The sequence below is a fragment of the Falco peregrinus genome, assembly GCF_023634155.1.
Source record: "Falco peregrinus isolate bFalPer1 chromosome 12 unlocalized genomic scaffold, bFalPer1.pri SUPER_12_unloc_1, whole genome shotgun sequence".
NCBI classification, from domain to species: Eukaryota; Metazoa; Chordata; class Aves; order Falconiformes; family Falconidae; genus Falco; species Falco peregrinus.
The window spans coordinates 239,233-261,013 of record NW_026599548.1 but is presented as its reverse complement, the minus strand read 5'-3'; the positions used below and the strand labels follow the sequence as shown (position 1 = coordinate 261,013).

At 52.8% G+C, this 21,781-nt stretch overlaps 2 protein-coding genes across 6 annotated transcripts; one reads left to right on the top strand and one right to left on the bottom strand.

The window, feature by feature from the left end:
- Positions 1–352: 352 nt before the first annotated feature.
- Positions 353–9,542, top strand: LOC101923531 (adhesion G protein-coupled receptor E3). Of its 5 annotated transcripts, XR_008745178.1 has the most exons (17): positions 353–480; positions 1,213–1,263; positions 1,419–1,559; positions 1,712–1,785; positions 2,476–2,568; positions 3,129–3,279; positions 3,486–3,602; positions 3,698–3,876; positions 4,454–4,624; positions 4,751–4,945; positions 5,902–6,137; positions 6,300–6,366; positions 6,814–6,905; positions 7,014–7,182; positions 7,265–7,360; positions 7,503–9,008; positions 9,169–9,542. XR_008745178.1 is itself a non-coding variant. In XM_055793156.1 (16 exons), the coding sequence occupies exons 1-16, from the start codon at positions 384–386 to the stop codon at positions 7,710–7,712; spliced, it is 2,127 nt and encodes a 708-aa protein (XP_055649131.1). In that variant the 5' UTR covers positions 353–383; the 3' UTR covers positions 7,713–9,542. The 5 variants fall into 5 exon arrangements, 4 of the variants coding, with proteins under 4 accessions (XP_055649131.1, XP_055649133.1, XP_055649132.1 ...); XM_055793156.1 differs by having other exon boundaries at positions 3,710–3,876; positions 7,503–9,542; XM_055793158.1 differs by having other exon boundaries at positions 7,929–9,542.
- A 1,795-nt stretch (positions 9,543–11,337) lies between these two features.
- Positions 11,338–21,439, bottom strand: LOC101923875 (uncharacterized). Its single transcript, XM_055793178.1, has 17 exons — positions 21,118–21,439; positions 20,474–20,636; positions 20,083–20,202; positions 19,803–19,901; positions 19,533–19,583; positions 19,338–19,427; positions 18,819–18,932; positions 18,545–18,696; positions 17,720–17,829; positions 16,952–17,079; positions 14,765–14,884; positions 14,366–14,491; positions 13,904–13,966; positions 13,107–13,196; positions 12,736–12,842; positions 12,195–12,304; positions 11,338–11,932 (listed from the first exon to the last, which is right to left on the bottom strand). Exons 1-17 carry the CDS (start codon positions 21,304–21,306, stop codon positions 11,797–11,799), a joined length of 1,968 nt encoding a protein of 655 aa, XP_055649153.1. The 5' UTR covers positions 21,307–21,439; the 3' UTR covers positions 11,338–11,796.
- Between the last annotated feature and the right edge of the window lie 342 nt (positions 21,440–21,781).

The window sequence follows — 21,781 nt, the reverse complement described above, 5'->3', positions numbered from 1 at the left end:
CCATGTCTCCAAGACTCAGATAGCCAGAGAGGGGAGATGGACAAGGTCATGGTGTCACCTTCACTAGGAATGCACCCAGCTGTCCAGGTGGAGATGCCACCATGGGGTCAACATCTCTAAGGGACCATGGCACATGGGCAGGGGACACGGAAAAGGTCACAGGGTCACCTTCACTAGGAAGGGACCCAGATGGAGACAAGGTCATGGAGTCACCATGGTCATGGGTGGACCCAGGTGCCCGGATGGGGGAGCCCCATCGCCGCTGTTACGTGTAGTGAGCAACCTCAGGCCTCAGCCCACGCTGGGGAGGGGGGTGGGGAGGGAGCAATGGGGGGGGGGGGAAGCGGTTTTTTGGGGCCGTTCGGTGGTTTCAGGGCTGTCCGATGCCACTTCCCCTCTGTCACCGGCACCCTGGGGCCACTGCGTCCCCTGTCCTGTGTCCTGTCATGGGATACCTCCCCCCCACCGCGTGCCTCTGGGGTAAGTTGTGCTCCCTCCCCCCCCCCAGAGGGTATTTTGGGGTGAAACAGAGGGAAATGGGAAAAGGGAAACTGAGGCAGGAACGGAAGTAGGTTGGGGTTGTAAGGGCTGCAGTGCCAACAGCCCAAAATGGCTCAAAATCACCCCAAAAGGGCTCGAAATCACCCCAAAATGGTGGTTTTGGAGTGAGGAGGGGGCGTCAAGCCCTGAAATGGGGGGCTGAGCCCCTAAATGATGGGTTTGAGCCTGGGGGGGGGGGGATGCTGAGCCCCTAAAAAAAGAGTTTGAGCCCTGGGGGGGGGGGAGGGTTGAGCCTCAAGAAGAAGGGTTTGAGCTTTGGGGGTGGGGGGGATGAGCCCCCAAAAGGGGGTTCTGAGCTCTCATATGGGTAGGATGGACCCCAAAAGCAGGGGTTTGGCCCCAAAAGCAGAGATTTGACCCCCCCAAAGGAGATTTTTGAGCCCTGATGGGGGCAGGGAGCCCCAAAAGGGGATGTTTAATCCCAAAAGGGGAGGGGGGGTGTCTTGAACCCTGATGGGGGAAGGATGAGCCCCCAAAATTAAGGTTTGAGCCCCCAAAGGGGGGGCGGGTTGGGCACTGATAATGGGGTTTGACCCCCAAAGTGGGGTTTGAGCCCTAGGCGGAGGGGGGGGGTGGTGTGTTTGATCCTGGGGAGGTCACTTCTGGAAGGGCGAGTCCCAGGGTGCTGATGTCCCCCTGTGTCCCCCACAGTGCTGTGCCACCTCCTGAGCCACCTCCCTGCCACTGAGGGTGACCAGAGACGTGAGTTGGGGGGGGTCTGATGGGGGTTTGGGGGTGCTGTAAGGGGCTGTGAAGGGTGGGGAGCAAGGGGGGGGGCGGTCACAGGGGATCAGGGGTTCAGACTCCAATCTGGGTCATGTCCCCACGCCATGTCCCCCTCCTTGTCCCCCCCCCAGTGTCCTGTGGTCCCCACTTCTGCTCCACCAGCAGCTGCTGCCTGCATCAGTGGGTGGAGAGTCTGGAGGGGAAAGCCTGGGCCTGTGGGTGCCCCCCCGGCACGGCCCCCATCGCCCAGAACTCCATCATCTCCTGCCAGGGTAAGGGGGCAAACACCCCACTTTTATCCCCTCATAACCCTTTACCCCCTTTACCCCCACCCCCCATTCTGGGGGTGCTGAGCCCCCCCAGAGCCACACAGTCAGGGCAGGATGGGGCACCCCCCACCCCCACCCCTGACCCAAATCCGCAGCGCTTGACCCCAAAGTAGGGTCCTGTAAATTTCCCATCCTGGAGGAGGCCAGAAGGGCATGCGGAGACCCCAAGGTGGGGGGGTTGGGAGGGGCGGGGAGCAAGGTGGGGGATGGGGCAAAGGTGGGGGGGAGGGAGGGATGGGCAGAGGGAGATGGGGAGGGAGGAAGAGGGATGGGGAGGGACAGAGGGAGGGAGGGACAGAGAGGGAGATGTGGAGGGATGGAGGGGCAGGGGGAGATGGGGAGGGACAGAGGGGGATGGGGAGGGAGAGAAGGAGGGAGAGAGGGAGGTGGGGAGGGCTGGAAGGTGATATGGGGAGACGGGGAGGGATGGAGGGAGATGGGAAGGGATGGAGGGAGATGTGGAGGGATGGAGGAGGGATGGGGAGGGACAGACGGGGATGGGGAGGGATGGAGGGGGATATGGGGAGGTGGGGAGGGATGGAGGAGGAGGGAGAGATGGATGGAGGGAGGTGGGAAGGGATGGAGGGAGATGTGGAGGGATGGAGGAGGGATGGGGAGGGACAGACGGGGATGGGGAGGGATGGAGGGGGATATGGGGAGGTGGGGAGGGATGGAGGAGGAGGGAGAGATGGATGGAGGGAGGTGGGAAGGGATGGAGGGAGATGTGGAGGGGCAGAGGGGGAGGGAGGGAGGGGCAGGGGGAGCTGGGGAGGGACAGAGGGGTGGGCAGAGGGAGGGTGGGCTGGCCCCCGGGAGAGAAGGGCAGGCAGCCAGTGGCCACCCCACCCCCACCCCCTAGAGCCCGGCGGGGGCCACCACCTGCGCCCGCCTGCTGGCCACCCAGCAGCTCCTGGACGCCGCCTGCACCCAGCCCACGGCAGCCAAGCTGCAGGTGAGCGCACACGCGTGTGCAACCCCACCTGCGCCCCTGCACGCACCATGTGCAACCCCACGTGCATCGCCCACGCGTGGGCTTCCCCTGCACGTGCGCATCCTGCGTCCACCCCCTGTACATGTATGTATTCCCATGTGCAACCCCGCGGCAGCCCTGATGTATGTGCAGCCTATACGCGTGCGCATGCCCTGCACGCATGTGCATCCCCTACATGCATGTGGATCTCCTGCACACAAGTGGATCTCCTGCACACATGTGGATCCCCTGCACGCATGTGCATCCCCTGCAAGTGTGTGCATCCCCTACATGCATGTGCATCCCTTGCATGCATGTGGATCCCCTGCACACACGCACATCCCCTACATGCATGTGCATCCCCTGCAGCTGTGTGCACATCCCCTACATGCATGTGCATCCCCTACATGTATGTGCATCCCCTGCACGCACGCACCCCTGCGCATGCATGCACCTCAACTCATGTGCATCCTCGAACAACCCTCCCACACGCGTGTGCCCCACCACACACGTGTGCCCCGCTTTGCCCCCCCCCTCCCCAGAACACGCTGAACCAGCTGCAGGCAGAGGCCCTCAAGGATCTCCGTTCCACCACCACCGAGCTGCTGCTGCAGAGCACCGAAGCCCTCGTGCTGCAGGCAGCCCTCCAGCACCCTGGCTCCGGCCCCCAACGCTTCAACACCTCCACCATGGGTACGTCAGCACCCATGGGTGCCCCCAAGGGCCCTCTCAATCCTCCCAGCACCCTGCAAGCATGGCAACACCCCCAAAAGCATTGCAGCCCTCAAAGGACCATCAGGCTGACAGCGCTGCATCCCTTCCCCAGGGCTCTGCCAGAGCACAGTGGTACCCGGGGCAGGCAAAAGATCCTAAAAAGGCCTTTTTTCACCCCAAATCAGAGGCCGTGGTGGAGGTGGTACACAGTGACGGCTGCCCCCAGACCACGCTGATGCTGGTGGTAAGCGAGGAGAGCCTGACCATCAGTTGCCAGGAGGTGGTGAGCGATGCCCAGGCAGGTATGGCCACCACGCTGCTGCTGCAAGAAAAGTTCCATCAAAAAGAAAAACCCAAACCCCAAAATTTGCTAATTTTGGGGTGGATTTTGACCCAGTTCTCTGGGCAGGCAAGCACGCGGTGGCCTTTATTGTCTACAAGGAGGTGGAGAAGTTGCTGGGTGGCACCACAGAGCTGCGCCAGGGGAGGCTCAACTCCCGCGTGGTCGGCGGCACCATGGGGACACCTAACATCACCTTCGAAGTCGCCTTCAACATCACCCTGCAGCACCACACGGTGGGGGCTGGGGGGCCGTGCTGGGGCTGGGGGGGCTGCTGGGCGGCTCGCGGGGTGGGGATTTGCACGAGGAAGCACCACAGGGTTTGTTGCAGCAAGTGCGTTGGACCAGATTATGGCGGGGTTGGCAATGGGTGTCACCACAGGGCAAATCTGGAGCATGGTGGTTGTGGGTCTGGGGGTGAATCCCCATCCTGGTGCAAATCTGGGGTCAGTGTATCACCATTCTGGTGCAAATTTGTGTCCTGTGCAAATCTGGGGTTCGTGCATCCCCGTTCTGGTGCAAATTTGGTCTGGTGCATCCCTATCTTGGTACAAATCTGGATCCAGTGTAAATCCAGACTTGGTGAGTCCCCATCCTGGTGCAAATCTGGAGTTGGTGCATCCCCATCATGGTACAAATCCAGTTCTTGTGCAAATCTGGGCTCTGTGCATCCCCATCGTGGTGCAAATCCAGATCTTGTGCAAATCTGGTCTCGTGCATCCCCGTCATGATGCAAATCCAGATATTGTGCAAATCTGGGCTCGGTGTATCCCCATCGTGGTGCAAAGTCACATTCAAGCACATCCCCATCAGGCACCGCAGGCGGGCGAGGAGCCGCACTGCATGTCTTGGCAGAAGTTGGGCACCGAGAACCACTGGACACCTTCAGGTTGCACCCGCATCGGGGGTGACAACCTCCGCTCCGTCTGTGCCTGCACCCACTTCTCCACCTTCGCCATCCTCATGGCCATCCACCCCGTTACGGTGAGATCCTGATTGCACCCCAAAACCACCCGGTTTTCTGGGGGTTTTCTTCCCTCCCAACCATCCGCGTGTGGCCACACACCGGATGGGACACACGTGATGTCACACGCATGACGCCACCTGCAGGAAAGCTACGCGCTGTTGGTGGTGACCTACGTGGGGATGTCGGTGTCACTGGTCTGCCTCTTCCTGGCCATCATCACCTTCCTCCTGTGCCGCTCACTCTGGAGTATCAGCGTCACCCTCCACCTGCACCTCAGCATCTGCCTCTTTGCTGCTGACCTCCTCTTCCTCGTGGCCGTGCCCCACACCACCAACCAGGTACGGGTTCCTCAGGGGGCTCCTTGGGTACCTTGGGGCCTTCAGGGGCTTCTCGGGGTCTCCACCAGCTCCTCAGGGTCTCTTTGAGCTCCTTGGAGTCTCCTTGAGCTCCTTGGGGCCTTCAGGGGCTCCTCAGGGTCTCTTTGGGCTCCTCAGGTTCTCTTTGAGCTCCTCGGGGTCTCTTTGAGCTCCTCGGGGTCTCCTTGAGCACCTTGGGGCCTTCAGGGGCTCCTTAGGGTCTCTTTGAGCTGCTTGAGGTCTCCACAAGCTCCTCAGGGTCTCTTTGAGCTCCTTGGGGTCTCCTTGAGCTCCTCAGGGTCTCCTTGAGCTCCTTGGGATCTCCACAAGCTCCTCAGGAAGCATCTTGGGGCCACTGGGGGCTCCTTGGCATCTCATTTTGCTCCTCTGGGTCTCCACGGTCATGGCTCTTGACTGTAGCCTTTACTCGAATAGCTCCAGCAGACCTTCTTCCAGGGGTCCCATCTCCTGCTGGGTGGACACAAGCACCTGGATTATGGGATAACTGAGGCTGGAAGGTTTGGTCCAGGCCCAACTCAAAGCAGGTCCAATGAATGGAGTGTGGTTCCCTTCTTGCGCTGGGTGGGTGTTAGCACCTGAATTACAGGATAAGTTAGGTCGAACGGGATGGTTGGAGGCCTCCAGAGCAACCTCTACTCAAAGTGAGTCCAATTAGTTGAGGTTCCTCAGAGGTGCTGGGTCCCTTCTCTCCCTGGGTGAGTGAAAGCACCTGGATTACAGGATAACCAAGGTTGAACAGGACATTTGGAGGTCTCCGGTCTGCCCCCAGCCCAAAGCATCTCCACCTCCTTGAGGTTCCTTGAGGTCATGTTGGAGGCATGTGGAACATCCCCAAGAGCCAGAGATGCCACCACCTCCCCAAGCCACACTGTGGTGACACTAGGAAGCCCACCACAGCCTCGGTGTCCCCCATCCAGCTAACGTGCGCCATCACAGCGGGCTTCCTCCACTACCTCTTCCTCGCCTGCTTCGCCTGGATGTTCCTGGAGGGTTTGCACCTCTTCCTCACCATCAGAAACCTGACCGTCCTCAACTACACCAGCGCCAGTCGCTTCAGGAAAAGATACATCTACCCTGCAGGCTACGGCACGCCGGCCATCGTGGTAGCCATCTCCGCCGCTGTCCATCCTGGTGGCTACGGCACTGAGCACTAGTGAGTCCCATCAGCACCCAGGCGGGGTGGGATCATCAGTGGATCACGCGTTTTGCTTAAATCATCCCAAAATAAAAGACGCCGCTGTATCCGGATGTGGGTATTTTCATGCCACCAAAATCCTTTTGGTGATCGTTTCCTTTTTCCCCCTTTTTTTTTTAGCTGCTGGCTGAGCATGAAGGGAGGTTTCATCTGGAGTTTCCTCGGTCCTGTCTGTGTCATCATCCTGGTGGGTATCTTGCTGCTGAAAGGAGGCAGAAAGGGGAAATATTGGGTGGAAAAAAGAGCAAATTTAAACTTACCTTTAATAACAATATTAAGCAAACGCCCCACGGGCCGAGTGAACTCAGCAGTGGTTGCACCACGGCACGTTAATGATGAGTTTTGGCACCTGTTCCCTCTTTTCCACCCCAAATTTACAATTATGGCCATGGTTCTGCCCCTGTAGACCCCAAATTGAGGAATTTTAGGGATCTGCATCAAAAGAGCAAACTCACATGTATATTTAAGGCTGGTATTAAGCAAACATCCCACAGGCTGTGTGCGCTCGGTCAAGGTCATGCACAGAGTTTTGCAACACTGACCCTTTTCCACCCCAAATTTCCACCCCAAGCACCCTGTCTTTCAAAATGAATTATTTTTATTAATTTTTTTTTTTTTTTTACTTTCTGCCCAGGTTAATTTGTTATTTTTTCTCACCACCCTCTGGATTCTACGGGACAAACTTTCCTCCCTCAATGCTGATGTCACAGCCCTAAAAAGCACCCGGTGGGTTTTTGCGTCGGTGGGGAATGGGTTGAGTGGTTTTGGGGGAGAAGAAAGAGCATATGAGATGGGGTTTGGGTGAAAAAAAGAGCAAAATGGGTATTCCTTCAGGCTGATGACATTCAAGGCACTGGCACAGATCTGTATCCTGGGCTGCACATGGGGTCTGGGCTTGCTGCAGGCGCAGGGGGACAATATAGTAGTGGCCTTCATCTTCACCATCGTCAACAGCCTACAAGGAGCTTTCATCTTCCTTGTGCACTGCGTCCTCAACCGGCAGGTACCACGGGGGGTGACCCAGGCATGGGATGTGTGGGAGGGGACAGGGACAATTGGGAAACAGCGGTGTGTCACATCCACAGGTGACGGAGCAGTACCGGCGCTGGTTTAGGGTGCTGGGGCAACGAGAGCACCCCCATGAGATGCCCACCACCGAGATGCAGATCAGCTATGTCATGGTAAGGGCACCCAAACATCTGGGTCCTCTAGTGGCCACCAAAAGGAGGTGGAGGCCAGGGGTGGCATGGGGGAGGCTGCTTGAGGGTCCCACCAGGACCTCTGCCCCATTTCTTGCCCCGTTTTGTCCTTGTTTCACCCCAGCATGGCCCTTTTTCACCCCCAGGAAGGGGAGAGGCCGAACAGCCACGGCACCAAGGGCTGCACGTGGCAGAAGTGACACCGGGTGCCTCCAGGACTGACCCATTCCCGGCACATCCAACCCATTTCCAGCAGTTTTCTAGCACATCTGACCCATTCCCAGCATATTTTCTGTCATTCCAACCCGTTTTCCCAGTCATCCTGCTGATCTGACCCATTTCCAGCATTTTTTTTCCCCTGCAGAACAACCTGGTTTTAGCATTTTCCCCACAGGTCTCACCCATTTCCAGCATTTTCTGGCAGAACAAGGCATTTACAGCATTTTTTTCCCCACATATCTGACCCATTTTCCAGATTTTTCCCCCCAGAAATGACTGCTTTCCAGCATTTTCCCTTAGAAACAATTTGTATCCATCTGCTTCCACCCAGGACTGAACAATTTCCTGCATTTTCCCATGAACAACCATTTTCCATGAAGATTTGACCCATTGCCAGCATTTTCTCCAAGAAATTACTATTTTCCAGTATCTTTCCACCAAGACTGAGTCCCTTTTCCATGGACCAATCTATTTCCAGCGTTCTTCCCATGGTTTTGACTGATTTCCAGCATTTTTCCTGCAGGCTTGACCCTTTTCCACCACTTTCTCTAAGGAAAAACCAGTTTTCCATCATTTTTACATGGAATGTCCCATTTCCAGTACTTTTCCTGCAGATTTGACTCATTTCCAGAATTTTCTCCAAGGATCGACTCATTTTCAACATTTACCCCCAAAATGCTTGACCCATTTCCAGCATTTTTCCATGGAATGACCTGTTTCCCACATTTTTTCAGCAGTTGTGCCCCACTTCTCCAGCTGCTTCCCTCCATGACCGCCCTATTTCCAGCATTTTCCTGCAGAATGACGCATTTCCAGTATTTTTCCATTGAATGATCCCTTCCCAGCATTTTCTTCAAGGGTCGACTCATTTTCAGCATTTTCCTCTCCAACACAACTAATTTCCAGCTTTTTTCATGGAGCGACCCATTTCCAGCATTTTCCTGCAGAATGACACGTTTCCAGCAGTTTCCCCAAGGACTGACTCATTTTCAGCATTTTCCCCCTCAGCACTTGACCCATTCCCAGCATTTTTTCACAAAATGACCCATTTCCCACATTTTTCCAGCAGTTGTGCCCCATTTCTCCAGCTGCTTCCCTCCATGATTGCCCCATTTCCAGGATTTTCCTGCAGAATGACACAATTCCCAGCATTTTCTCCAAGGATTGACTCATTTTCAGCATTTTCCCCTCCAACACTCAACTAGCTTCCAGCTTTTATCCATGGAACTATCCCTTCCATCATTTTCCCCAAGGATTGACTCATTTTCCTCATTTCCCCCCTCCAACACTCAATTCATTCCCAGCATTTTTCCCTGAGGATCGACTCATTTTCAGCATTTTCCCCCTCAGCACTTGACTCATTTCCAGCATTTTTCCACAAAACAACCCATTTCCCGCATTTTTTCCAGCAGTTGTGCCCCATTTCCCCAGCTGTTTCCCTCCACGACCGACCCATTCCCAGCATTTTCTTCAAGGATTGACTCATTTTCAGCATTTTCTCCCCCTCAGTGCTTGACTAATTTCCAGCATTTTTTCCACAAAACGACCCATCTCCCACATTTTTCCAGCAGTTCTGCCCCATTTCTCCAGCTGCTTTCCTCCACGACCAACCCATTTCCACTGTCTTCCTGCAGAATGACACATTCCCAGCATTTTCTCTGAGGGTCGACTCATTTTCAGCATTTTCCCCCTCAGCGCTTGACTAATTTCCAGCATTTTTCCACAAAACGACCCATCTGCATTTTTCCAGCAGTTGAGCCCCATTTCTCCAGCTCCTTCCCCCTACAACTGCCCCATTTCCAGCCTTTTCCTGCCGAACGGCCCCTTCCCAACCTGTTTTCCCTCAGGATCGCCCTGTTTCGGGCCTTCTCCGGCCTCCTTCGTCCTGAGGCTCTAGTGGGATTTTTTGGGTAGGAAAAAGCTGATTAAAGGCACGTGGCTCATCCCCCAGGCCTCAGTGTGGCTGTGGTGGGGGGAGGGGGGACGCTGGGGCTGGGGAGGGGGTGGGGGACCCCCCTGGGGGTCTCAGCCTTGCGACCCCAATGTGAGGCCTCCCCCCTGACAGGAGAGGGTGTGTCCTGAGCCAGACAAGCCCTGCCTCCCTTCCCCAATAGGCCAATTATCCTCCTGCTAGTCTTGATTGACAAGGAGCAACAGCCAATGGTGCTGGGGGTCTGAATTCCCGCCCCCAAGTGCTAGGGAGGACCTGATTGGTGGGAGGTGGGTGGTGCCAGGAGGGGTCCATCCTATCAGATGGGGGCGGGAGCACAGGGAGGGCGGTGGTTGGCTGTGAGCTGAGACGGGCAGCACGGCTCAGCCAATGGGGCGTCGAGGGAGGCTGAGGAGAGGTAAGGAGGGATGGCGGCTTTGGGGGGGCTCTGGGTGCTCCCCCCCACCTCCAGTGTCCTCCCAGTGCGCCCAGTACCCCCCAGTGCTGGGACTGGGCCGTCTCCCTGCCCCAGTGCTCCCAGTAACCCCCCAGGTGCCGGGACTGGGCCATTTCCCTGTCCCAGTTCCCTCCCCAGTATCCCCCAGTGCTGGGACTGGACACTGTCCCTGCCCCAGTGCCCTCCCAGTGCTCCCAGTAACCCCCCAGTGCTGGGACCAGGCCATTTCCCAGCCCCAGTTCACTCCCCAGTAGCCCCCCAGTGCTGGGAATGGGCTGTCTCCCTGCCCCAGTGCTCCCAGTACCCCCCGAGTGCCAGGACTGGGCCATTTCCCTGTCCCAGTGCCCTCCCAGTATCTCCCAGTGCTGGGACTGGGTAGTGTGCCTTCCCCAGTGCTCTCAGTCACCCCCCAGTGCTGGGACTGGGCCATCTCCCTGACCCAGCATCCTCCCAGTGTTCCCAGTACCCCCCCCCAGCACTGGGACTGGGCTGTCTCCCTGCCCCAGTGCTCCCAGTATTTGCCCAGTACCCCCAGTTCTCCCATTAGCCTCCCAGTGCCCTCCAGGTACCTCCCAGCCTGGTCACCCCAGTGCTCCCAGTACCGTCCCCAGCCCCAGAGCTCCTAGTGCCTCCCAGTAACCCCCAGTTCCTGTTCCCAGTACCCCCTCCAACCTAGCTCCCAGAGGCCTCCCAGTTCCCCTTAGCCCCAGCGCTCCCAGTAACCCCCAGTCTCCATCACCAGAGCCTACAGGTCCAACAATCCACCCTCCCAGACTATTTCCCTGCTAGAAACGCATATTTTGGTTAAAAAAACCCACATTTTTATTGCAGGCAGCAGCATCCCTCCACATTGGCTCTGCCACCGGTCAATTTGTTTTTTTTTTTATTGGTGACAAACAGCCCAAACCAGTCTAAAACCAGTTTCACTTTCTGCCACGGGTCCTTTTCAAATCGATTTTCCAGCAAATTTCTCAAGCCTGGCTCAAATTTCCTAATTTTCAGGGAGGGCAGGAGCTCCCACGGTTAATTTTCAACCCGGAAAGGGAATTCATTACTTGTAATGAATCATTGCATTTCTGCCGATCGATAACATATAAATTCCCTGAAAACATTTTTTTTTTTTCCTGCTTATAAACCTTTATAAAAAGACGTGTTAACATCACTCCCCGGTTTTAACAGGATTCCTTCAATTCCAGAAATTTTCAGCCACTGGATGAGCCTGGGACCATTTTATTTATTTGGGGTGAAAAAAAGAACAACTGGTGTGTGCTTGCGTTTCTTAGGAAAAAAATAGTAAGTTTTATTGGGTGATAATGTGCTGAATTCAGTGAGATTTGGGGGTGGGTGGGAGGGTTTTGGCTGGGGGCTGGTGCAGGGGGGGAAGGGAAGGATAAATATGGTTAAAAGTCTTTGGAAAGGGGGAAAGAACCCTAAATTTTACTGAAATTGTCTTTTCTGAGAATTAAGCAGAAACCACGATGCGTCAGCAGAGCTGGGAGGGGAAGGAGAACTTCGGTGACGCTGAGACCCAGCACCAGTTGTGCGCTGGTGAGTGAGTTTTTCACCATTTCACAATCGTTCTTGTGGCTGAAAATCCCTTCTTTCCCATAATTTGGGGGTCTTGGGGTCCCAGGGATTTTTGCTATTTTTTTGAGAGCTTTTTTAGGCAAAAACTGGGAGCGTGGAGCCTCCAGATCCCCCTGGAGCCGCGTGAGTTCATCCAGCTCCTGAGCAGGAAGTTTGAAATGTACTTTTTTTTTTTTAACAGGTGCATTGAAAAATGTCCAGAAACAGGAAAAAATAATGCTGAAATCAGCAATTCCAGGACTTTTCGCAAATCCAGTGGTTGGAGTGGGAGCATCTGTCATCGTTCCAGATGCCATCAGGCCCAATGCTGCCACAGTCCTTCTGGTCCTTGTCTTTGTTCTCCTTCCATGTGTTCCAGTAGCTGGAGAAGGAGGAAAGAGAAAATAATAAAGGAATAAAAACTCTCAGGAAGGGCAGCGCTCTCAGGAAGAGGTAAAATTTGTATTTTGAGGGAAGGAGACCACTAAAAAATTATATTTTTTTTTACCACATGCTCAGATAACACCATTTTTCAATGTAAACCCTTTGGCTGACATAAAACTACAAAATCCCAAGTTTTGATGGGTCAACTTCAATTTTTCCATTTATTTTCAGATTCTTTTCCAGTCTGGGGGGATTTTTACCTAATACTCGTACGTTCGCCATTCATCCAGATCCAGGTGCCTTCCTCCAGCTGATCCGTCACTCCCAGCCAGTACGTGCTGCTGTTGTTAATATTATCCTTCAGGAAATTCTAGAAAAGCAGAATTGGCTAAATCAGCCCCAAAATAATAATTCTGGAGGACTATGGAGCATCTCAAGGCTTTCGGTGAGGTCATCACCGTGATAGCCGAGTGGTGGGGTTTGGTAAATAGCGAACAACTCAGGTATATTAAAGCAAAGGGCGTACACAGCGCTCCAGAAAGGAGACGCTGACTTTTTTTTTTTTGCTAATCGACTGAATTCAGCTTGGCCATCAGCACTTTGCTCCGCCTCCAAATTACTCCGAGCCTGATGGACAATCTTGGTTAATTTAAACCAAAAAAAAAAAAAAAAAAAAAAGGGTTGAGAACTCCTGTGTTTGCCAGAGTAGGAATTCTCCCAGAAATACTCAAAAAAGGGGTATTTTGGGCACTGCAGAAGGCAAGAAACTGGTTATTTTTCACCGGCGAGCAGCTGCCTGACCTGCTCCAGCTCGGAGTTGACGATGACCAGGTGAGCGCCTTGGTCGGCGCAGGTCTCCTTCGCATCCACCAGCTCATCACCTCCGTCGAGAAGGAGTAGCAGCTTTTCTCAAACATCTTCCAGCCAACCGAGCACTTCTTGCTGTCCGCCACCGACGTGCAGAGCAGCGCTAGAAGGATGAGAAAGCCCCCAAACCGGGCAAAAAAAATAAAATATTTGTTTTTTCTCTGCTGGGGTGACATCTCCAAATACCATCCATCACCCACATTTCCATCCCTAAGACCACTGCAGCCTTTCTGGGATAAAATCCGGAGATTTCTCTCCTGGTGCACAACGCTGAGGGACCATCAAGACGGAGACAGTGGCTTTACCTGTGATATCCTGCAATTCCTTGTAATATTTGTGCATCCCGCTCCGCATCCGCAGCTGTTCCTGTCGTGTCTCCAACAGCTCCTGCCGCACTGGGGAGCACAGCAGCGTGAGCGACCACCGCCAGCCCCATTCCCCCCCACTTTTTCCTGCTTCTCCCCTTCAGTTTACCCAAATCTGGAGCTCTTTCCCCCAGGATTTGTTACTTTTGCACACGTAGAAAGCTCAGCCAGGGGTGCAAAAGCTCCTGCATCGCTGGCTAGTTTGTTTTTTTTCTCTCTTTGGGTGACATTTTGCTGCAACATCTCCCAGAATATAATTTAATTAATCACTCGTTTGGCAGTGGTTAAGAATTTGGCCCGTTTTATTTGACTTTTGCAGAATTTTCTGTAGGATTTTACATCCTTCCCATAACCTTTAACGGAGATAATGGTGTATTTTCCCCCCTGTAAGATCCTAACCAGGACAAATCCCATGGTAACCCAAAGGCAGATCCGCTCCTACTTGCACCCTTTTGGGGCTAATTCCTTTGGGATTGGGGCATGAGCTCAGTCAGTGTCCGAGCCACACCATAACCCCGGTGTAATTCCCAGTGGGAATCAGAAACAAGTCAGCCGAAGCCGGCGTTGCTTCACTAAGAGACAGAGCAGAACCAGGAGCCACTTGAAAAGACAATTTGATATTTTTTTTTCCTTAATTTACACCAAAAAGGCAAACCGGTGCCAGAAATGAGCCAAAAGACCAGTGTCTCTCCATAACCATTAAACTTCACCACTGGGATATGAGTCTGAGGACCTACCACCAGCTTGATTCTCTGAGAAGTTTGACCTCAAGAGCTTTAACTCTGCCATGATTTCCATCTCTGAAACGAAAATGAAAGAAAAACTACAGCTGGATCATAGTGAGGAATCGAAAGTGGCCTCTGAATTTGCCTAATTTACTGCTTTTTTTGGACTGAGTGGGGAATGCTGGAGTGGATTTACACCCTGGAGCAAATGGGGAGTGCAGGTGTAGTGCACCCCAGGTGTAGTGCACTAGGGTCGATCTGGGAATAGAACCCTAAAATTCACGGACTGAGGTGGAACTAAAACCAAAACACAACAGCCAGGCTTTACCTGCGGTTTTCACGTGGTCGGACACCGAAAGCATCATGGGCACAAGCCATGTGTTATTTTTAATAGTGAAAATGCGCTTTTTTGGGGGTGTTTTAACCAAAATAACCTCTTCGCAGCCCAGTGAGGACCCTTCCAAGGCCACTTACGCTTCACGATGGCCAGCGCAAAGAGCAGCACCCACACAATGAAGCTCAGCGCTAGCAGGATGTAGAGGATGGCCACCGGTGTCACCTTGCGGCTCCGTCCCCTGCCACCTCTGGGCTCCAGGTTACCTGTGGAAAGCAGCGTGGGAGAAATCGGGGAGGAATCCCAGCTTTTTGGGTCTGGGGTCCAACCGCCGATGCCGGTGCGGGGTGGGCAGCGTCAAAGAGTGACTCACTTTTGGGAAGGATTTGGAGACGCTGGTTTTCCCGCAAGGATGTAAACCCCTGTGGGGAGGAAGGAAAGAGTCACAGGGTGATGGTTTGGGGAGTTTTCAGGCCAAATCCTGCCCTGTGGAGGTCCTGGACCGCATGCATGAGGCTGGGAAAGGAGGTGGGTGCTACCGGTGCCTCTGTTGCTCCTCTGGTTCTGCAGATCTTCGTCGGTCACCGGCCGACTGTGGCCACGATCCGACTCCGACAGGGACACATCATCATAATCATCCTCAAAGCTGTCCGGGGATGCTGTGGCGAGAAGAAAAATGGGTGATAATCAGCATTTTAGGCCAACTGGGAATCCTGTCCGTTAATGATTAGCTGGATTCTTTGGAAAACAAAAATAACCCCACAATTCCCCTTTCCCCTTTGGTAAATCCGCAGCTCCTCTGGCGAGAGTTTTGCACCCTTCGCTCAATATATATTGATTTATTACGTATAACAATTTTTTAGAGCTGAATTCTGCCCCCAGCCGCAAATCCAAGAAATTCTGTGGAAGTTTGACGCTCTCTGCAGGGATGAACAGGACCGACAGGATGAATCTGAGCCCGCGAAGGTGCAAGCACCAGCTCCGAGAGCACGGGCAGAATGATAAATTCCCTTTCTATCCCAGCACCATGGACTTTCAGGGTACCATCGGGGCTATTTGATCTCGTTTGATAGCAGGAATGAAATCTGGGGAGAAACGCCGCTTTTAGCGAGACGTGTTTGACCAACCGAGCTGCAAACGAAGCCCAGTTTGGCCTGGGGGAGGCACCTCGGGGAGTTCTGCTTTCCATCTGCACTACAGAAAAGCCTGAAAAGGTGAAAAAATAAATAAATAAAAAACGATGACTTACCCGGTCTGAAGTCACCCATGGGTGTCATCTTCCCAGCAACTGAGTAAATTCCTGCCAAAAAAATAAAAAAAAAAAAAGGGGGAAAGATAAAGAGATGATCCCCAAAACCACCACCAGCGCTTCTTTTAACCCCATCGCTGCCGGTGGGGAAGGGGATGATGTTTTTATAAGGCCCAACGCAGAGTTGACACCTGAATTGGGGCCAGACCTGGAGGTTTAGGGGCTTCTGAGCACAAAGTGGGACCCACATGACCCTGAACCCCCCAAAAGCGTTTCGCCCGGCTCCATATGACACCGGCGTAGTCAGACACCGCCACGCTTCACTAAGGCACCCACTGGCCACAAAAACACACTCCAAGGACACGCTAAAGACCCAGAGCTGGGGGGGTACCGCCAATTTTACCTGCTTGTCTCACCAGCCGCCTGCCGGGTGCCGGTGGGGGACCCAACCAGTTGCCATAGGTCTCCTGCTGAGCCATGTTTTGTCGGCGAAAGCAGCCGCGCAGGCGCCAGGTGGGGAGTTCAACCCTTCGGCACACACCGCGGCACACCCCTCACCACCTCCGGCACTCCATTTTGGCCAGCGGTTAGGCCCCGGAGGTTTCGGTTCCTTCTCCGTGCCATGGCAGCAGTGACATGCAAATGGGTGGTGAAATGAGTGAGAGTGCGCTCTTTCCCCGTGCAAAAAAAAAAATAAAAAAATAAAAAAATATGCTTTTTCAGCTGACCATGGCAGTCATCATCCCCAAATTCAACCAGTTTGGTTTTGGTGGTGGGGAAACGGTGAGGCTGTGAGAGCTGGCAGCTCCCGCTTGGATTTGGAGAATTTTTTAGGGATTATCCATAAAACCACCACAGTGGCACCTTCAGATCTTAACCACCGCACCGGTGTAATCCCAAATCTTCCAGCAGAGCCACTGCCAGGAGGAGAATCCGGCAGCGAAGGCGTTCGGCAAAACAGGCGTCATGCTTCAGCGCCCACGAGTCGGGGATTTGCATATGCGCCCTGAAAACACACACCCCGCTCTCTCTTCCCTTTTTGGGGTTTTTTTCTACTTAAACCCTGGGAAAAAGGGCACTCCTCAGCGCCACGTCGACTCAATTTACATGATTTCAAATTGCAATCATAGAGCTTTATTATTATTTTTTTTTCCCCCCGATTAACTGGCAAGCGATACAGGTCGAGCCTCGGCACAAGAGGGAAACCGCTCGCAAAACGTTAACAAACACCAAAAAAAAAAAAAAAAAAAAAAATATAAATCTTAAACCACCCCTCACCAAAGAGTGACCCTTTTAACTGGGCAACCCCTCCACCACAGCGCCGTGCCCATCTTCCGCACCCTGCTTTTGGGAAGCAGGATACGTATTTCTGGACACTTCTTTCCCCCAGAGCCTCATGTTTTCAACCCAACGTGGTTTTGTTGTGTTTTTTTATTGTTTTTCCCAATTTTTAAGCCCGGCAAGGGGAGGCGCTAGCAGCTGCGCTCACAGATCCAGGCTTCCGCATTGGAACAGGAAACGTCATTCCAGCGGCCGTTGGGAAAGATGGTGGCACAGTCCTCGCCGTGGTCGCCCACATTGTTGGGTTCCCCGCTGTTCCAGAACCTGTGGAGAGGCAGGAGGGCACAAAGATTTGGGTGGGAAGCTCTCCATTTGGGAACTTTTGGGGTTTGGGTGTTTTTGGGTTTGGGTGTTTTTTGTTGTTTTTTTGTTGGTTGTTTTTTTTTTTTAATTAGGGGAGAGCACAGTGGCCCAGCAGCATCTCCCAAGGAAGGCAACACCCCCCAAAAATTCCTCCTCTCCCGTTTCATGCAGCAAAGCTATTTCAGTGATTTTTCCCTTTTTCCTGTTTAATGCAGGAAGGCAGCTCCACTTCCATCGTGGCATTTTCCCCAAAATCCCAAGGGTGAGGGGATCCGTTTTTCTAACAGCCCCCTTGCCTCAAGGTGCGCGGTCTTGGCTGTTCCCCCCTGTGGTTTTCAGCCCCAAAACCAAAGCGTATTTGGGGAGAAAAGCCAAAATCTTGCCCACAGCAGGGTGGCTCCTCTTACCTTTCACTCCACCCGGCATTTTCAAGTGCCGTGGCAGCACAAAACTTATTTTTGTCCCTTTTAATCACTAAACCAGAGCAGACGTGCCCTAATGAGGGTGCAGCACCTTTTTATTTTTGAGCAAAAAATGGGCTAAGGGAGAAGAGAGCTGGTTTTTTGGGGCAATTTACCCTCTGATGAGGCTAAAAACATACGAGAGAGAGAGGGAGTTGCCGTTCACCCACTGCCAGTCGCCTTCTTTGTGCATGTCGCTCAGGCCCAGCCAGAACACCCGATTCTCCATGATGTGATTTGCCAGAAATTTCTGCAAATGGGGGAAAAAAACCAAACAAACATCAGGAGGAGAAGCAGAAGGTGACAGCAAAGGGATTCAGTGGCGCCGAGGCCAGGGCTGGCAGTCTGTGCCATCAGGGAGCCCATCTCTTGCAGGGGACAAGAGTGATGTGCCACAAATATGACAAAAAATGCAGCGTTTCCCATCAGATATGGAAAACAAGAGCTGAAATTTCTAATATCTGGAAGAAAAAGCTTTTTTTCAGACCTAATGTGCTTTTTAAAAGCCAGGTTGGTGAAAGCACCCTCCTGAATAGGAGGCAGGGAGTGGCTAAATTGGGGTAGAAATGCTAATTTGTGCGAGTTTGGGTTATATTTCTGTAATTAATTCTATAATTTCTGCCATTCCTATATGATCACAAGGAGAGATCAACATGGAGCCATGGTGTATCCACCCCAAATGCAGGTGAGCACCTCTTGTACCCACTTGTACCCCCAGGGGCAGCTGCTCCCCCCCCAGCTTTTCCCCCCAAAAAAATCCATTTTGGGGACAGATTCATGCAATTTGGCCAAATGACTTCAGAAGCAAGTGGCACCCTCAACCGGTTGCGTTTTCCCTGCTCCACAGGCAGTCTTGAATTGCTGATCCTCCAGCTTTCCATTTGTGGAATGGGAGTCTAACATTCCTCTAACCTCCTGCGATCTGGTGGTGGGGTTTTATCTTTTTATGGGATTTCTCAGCTTACGTTTTCCTGCTCGGTGTTGACAATGGGCATGTGGGCATCGAAGGTGGCACAGAACTCTTTAGCAGCTTGCCAGGATTTGGTGGAGGAGGAGAAGAAATAGCAGGTTTTGGCAAACTGCTGCCAGCCATCAGGACACCTCGTGCAGAGAATTCCTGAGGGAAAACGTGGGCGGGGGGGGGGGGGGGGGGGGGGAATAAAAAATATATAAAGAGAAAAAAAAAAAAAAGGAGAATTGTGGGCAAGAACAGGGGGATGCTGGCAGGCTCAGCCTCACCTGAGAGGTTGCGCGCCTCCTCCAGCGCCGTGTCGAGGAGCGCCGACGTGCGGCTCTGCTCCTGCTTCATCTCCGCCAGCTGCCGCAGCACCGGCTCCAGCACATCCTTCTCCTCTGCCGGGGAGAGAATCGAAGAGAATCAATGGTAAATTTAGCTGCCACAAAGACCTAAAAAAACCCCCCAATTTTGTCTCCCTTCCCTTTGTCCTTTCCGTCCCAATTTACACCGCTGTTTTCACTGTGTGTTCCCCCGCTGTGCGTTACCAGTCGTTAAAATTCAGGCAGTAAAACCTCAGAACCCTCTTGATAAATGAGCTTTTTATTGCGTTTATCAACAGACTAAGAAAAGCTTTTTTCCTTTAACATTATACTTCATGATAGCTCAAGCTTATTAAGATTGGCTTCATGTGCTCCCAGTGCATCATTTAGGAATCTTCAGAGCCTCTACCCAATACTGCGTTTTGGGAATTGAAGAGAAAGACTGAATTTAATGATTTTCCATCAAAATCAGGCTCTCACCTAGGGCTTGGAGGCGATTCGACAGCTCCTTCCCGCACTCTGCTTTGCACTGTGTCACCTTCCACCCCATGTTCTCCACTTCTCGAGACACTGCGAGGAGGAAAACTCCACTTTTGACACCATCTCACCACTGCCTGCCCTCAGAATTCAGGATTCTGCCCAAGTTTCCCCAAAACCACCTTTTTTTTGGCATACCGTTCAGAAACTGGCTGTGAATTGCCTTGAGCTCGCCAGAGAGCTGTTTATCTAAGAGGAAAATAAGAGGAGAAAGCTCAAAACAAGCCCTGACCATCTCTGTCCTGATGGAAAGTGGGTTTGGATGGAAAGTGGGTTTGGTTTTTTGGTTGGGTTTTTTTTGCTGGAAAAAGCACCCTGGGAAGCGCTGGGGGAGGGGGGGGGGGGAATTGTGCAGGTATTGAGAGGGCAGCAGTTGCCAGAGAGCCATTTTGGGGTGAGATGCCGTACCCAGGGTGTGCTGGACCTCTGAAAGATTGTGCCATGCTGTCGTGTGGCTATTCTCGCTCCGCATTCGGGCTTGTTCCAACACCTCCCACATCGCAGATACTGGGGGAAGAGGACGAGATCACTTTTGCTCTGGATTCAGCCCTGGCAAGCTCATGGGCTGCAAAAAGGACCTTCGATCCTAACTCAGAGCCACATTTTGCTCCATCCGTGGGTCTTTTCCCCCCAAACCATGCCCACCCCATGCTTGGCGATCGGAGCGAGGGGCACATGGTGGACTCACCTCTCTGGATGTTCACGATGGTGAGAGCCATGAAAATCATGATGGTGAGGGCCAGAAGAATGTACAGCAGCATGATGGCTCTCTCCAGAGGTGAGGCTGGGATGGACGGTATTGCCAAGGCTGAAACAGGGTGATGCAGCCCCAAATAAGCCCCCGCAACAGATACTTTCTTAAAGAAAGCACAAAGAGGAGAGATCCCCCCCAAAACAACCCCTCGAGTGGCTCCACCACCCCGTTCTCCACACTCAAACCTTTTTTCCTAGATTGCGACCCAACAGAAGAACCAGGTGTCAAAATTTGGCTAGAGCTTTGGAGAAAGACTGGTTTGAAGAGCCTAAACCCTCCAGTTCCGTGTCTCTGGATCCCCAGAGCTGGTCCTTCACCCCAGTACCTCCTTTAGGTGCTCTCCTCTGCTCTCGCTTCTCCAACTCCATCGTCTCGGTGGAATCCCATTTCTCGTAGGTGCCAACGGCACCATCGCCTTGTGACATCTCTGGCCCTTCCTTTTGGCATCTCCCTGATTTTATATGGTGAGGAAGATGCATCATCACGTCCTGGGGAGAAGGAAACGCCTACATTTCATAATTCTGATTTCCTAGGGGAAAAAAAAAAATCTGCACACTCAGGAGCTTGGAGTGGCCAATGTGCTTGGGCTACCCCTCACCACATGCTACAGCCCCTTCTCTGTTGATTTTTAGAAGAATTGGTTCAAAACCACACTCTGCTTTCCTGAAACGAGGCTGACACCTGCCCGAGGAGGCAGTTTTTGTGATAATCTCTCGCATTTTTAACAGAAGAAACTTCACATGGGGAAAATACTCATTTTTTTCAGGCACCGTTTCCTTTACTCCTCCGAAAAACTCTTTTTGGTTGCCAAACGCCCTCTGGGATTCAAGCCAGGAATCCACTGGGCTAGCTATCACCAAAAACGGAAGTTAAAACTGACAAATAACTTCACCATTGATGAATTTTAGCTGAATTTCACAGAGGCACCCTGGGAAGAGCACACGCAGCCAGAATTTGAACATCCCTCACGCGGGTTCCCCTGCTCTTGAAGCAAACAGCTTCCTCCTTTTGTCCGATTTCCCCTTTTTTGATCCCAAAATTAGGGGAAGTCAAGGCCAAACTTCTCCCTGGGGTGACCGCTCGTGCCCTTGGCTCTCTGGCACTTTCCAAGAGACACCAAAGTTGGTTTTGAGTCGAAACGCTGTGAATTTGGGCCATGCATTCTCATGGTGGTTCCCCTCTCTGCTGCCAGCGCGCGGTTTGTCCTGGTGGTACGGGAAGAGGTTTAATATAAAAAAAATAATAAAAAGAATACAGAGCTTTTTAAGCTGCAAGAATTGAAAAGTGAAATAAAAGTCACGAGAGGACCAGAAGCACCAGCTCCCACCCCTAAACCTCCCGCACCCTTACGTCCTTAACCTTTTTAAGGGTTTTTTGACTTTTTAGTTTTAAAAATCGGTTGAAAAATCCCTTGAAGCTCCAAAAACATCCCACTTCTCAGCACTGTTAAAAACGACTCCCGTGGCACCTCAGAACCCCCAGGCCCTGGGATCACCCGCAGTGTGCCGCGTGACCGTCCCTGGGGACACCCCCCAGGCTATCACCCTTGTCCTTTGGGGACAATACCCACCCACCCCCCCGCCCCAACCCCTGTCCCTGGGGAACTGGGATCACCGGGCACCCCTGCTGCCCC

Coding starts and splice junctions, on each gene's coding strand:
- LOC101923531 (XM_055793155.1), top strand. CDS start 384: ATGCCACTTCCCCTCTGTCACCGGCACCCTGGGGCCACTGCGTCCCCT. Junction 1,786..2,475: donor GGGCATGCGGAGACCCCAAG/GTGGGGGGGTTG, acceptor CCCACCCCCTAG/AGCCCGGCGGGGGCCACCAC. Junction 6,138..6,299: donor GGCTACGGCACTGAGCACTA/GTGAGTCCCATC, acceptor TTTTTTTTTTAG/CTGCTGGCTGAGCATGAAGG.
- LOC101923875 (XM_055793178.1), bottom strand. CDS start 21,306: ATGGCCCAAATTCACAGCGTTTCGACTCAAAACCAACTTTGGTGTCTC. Junction 19,584..19,802: donor AGAGGTCCAGCACACCCTGG/GTACGGCATCTC, acceptor TTTTCCTCTTAG/ATAAACAGCTCTCTGGCGAG. Junction 17,080..17,719: donor GGCAACTCCCTCTCTCTCTC/GTATGTTTTTAG, acceptor GCCTCTCCACAG/GTTCTGGAACAGCGGGGAAC.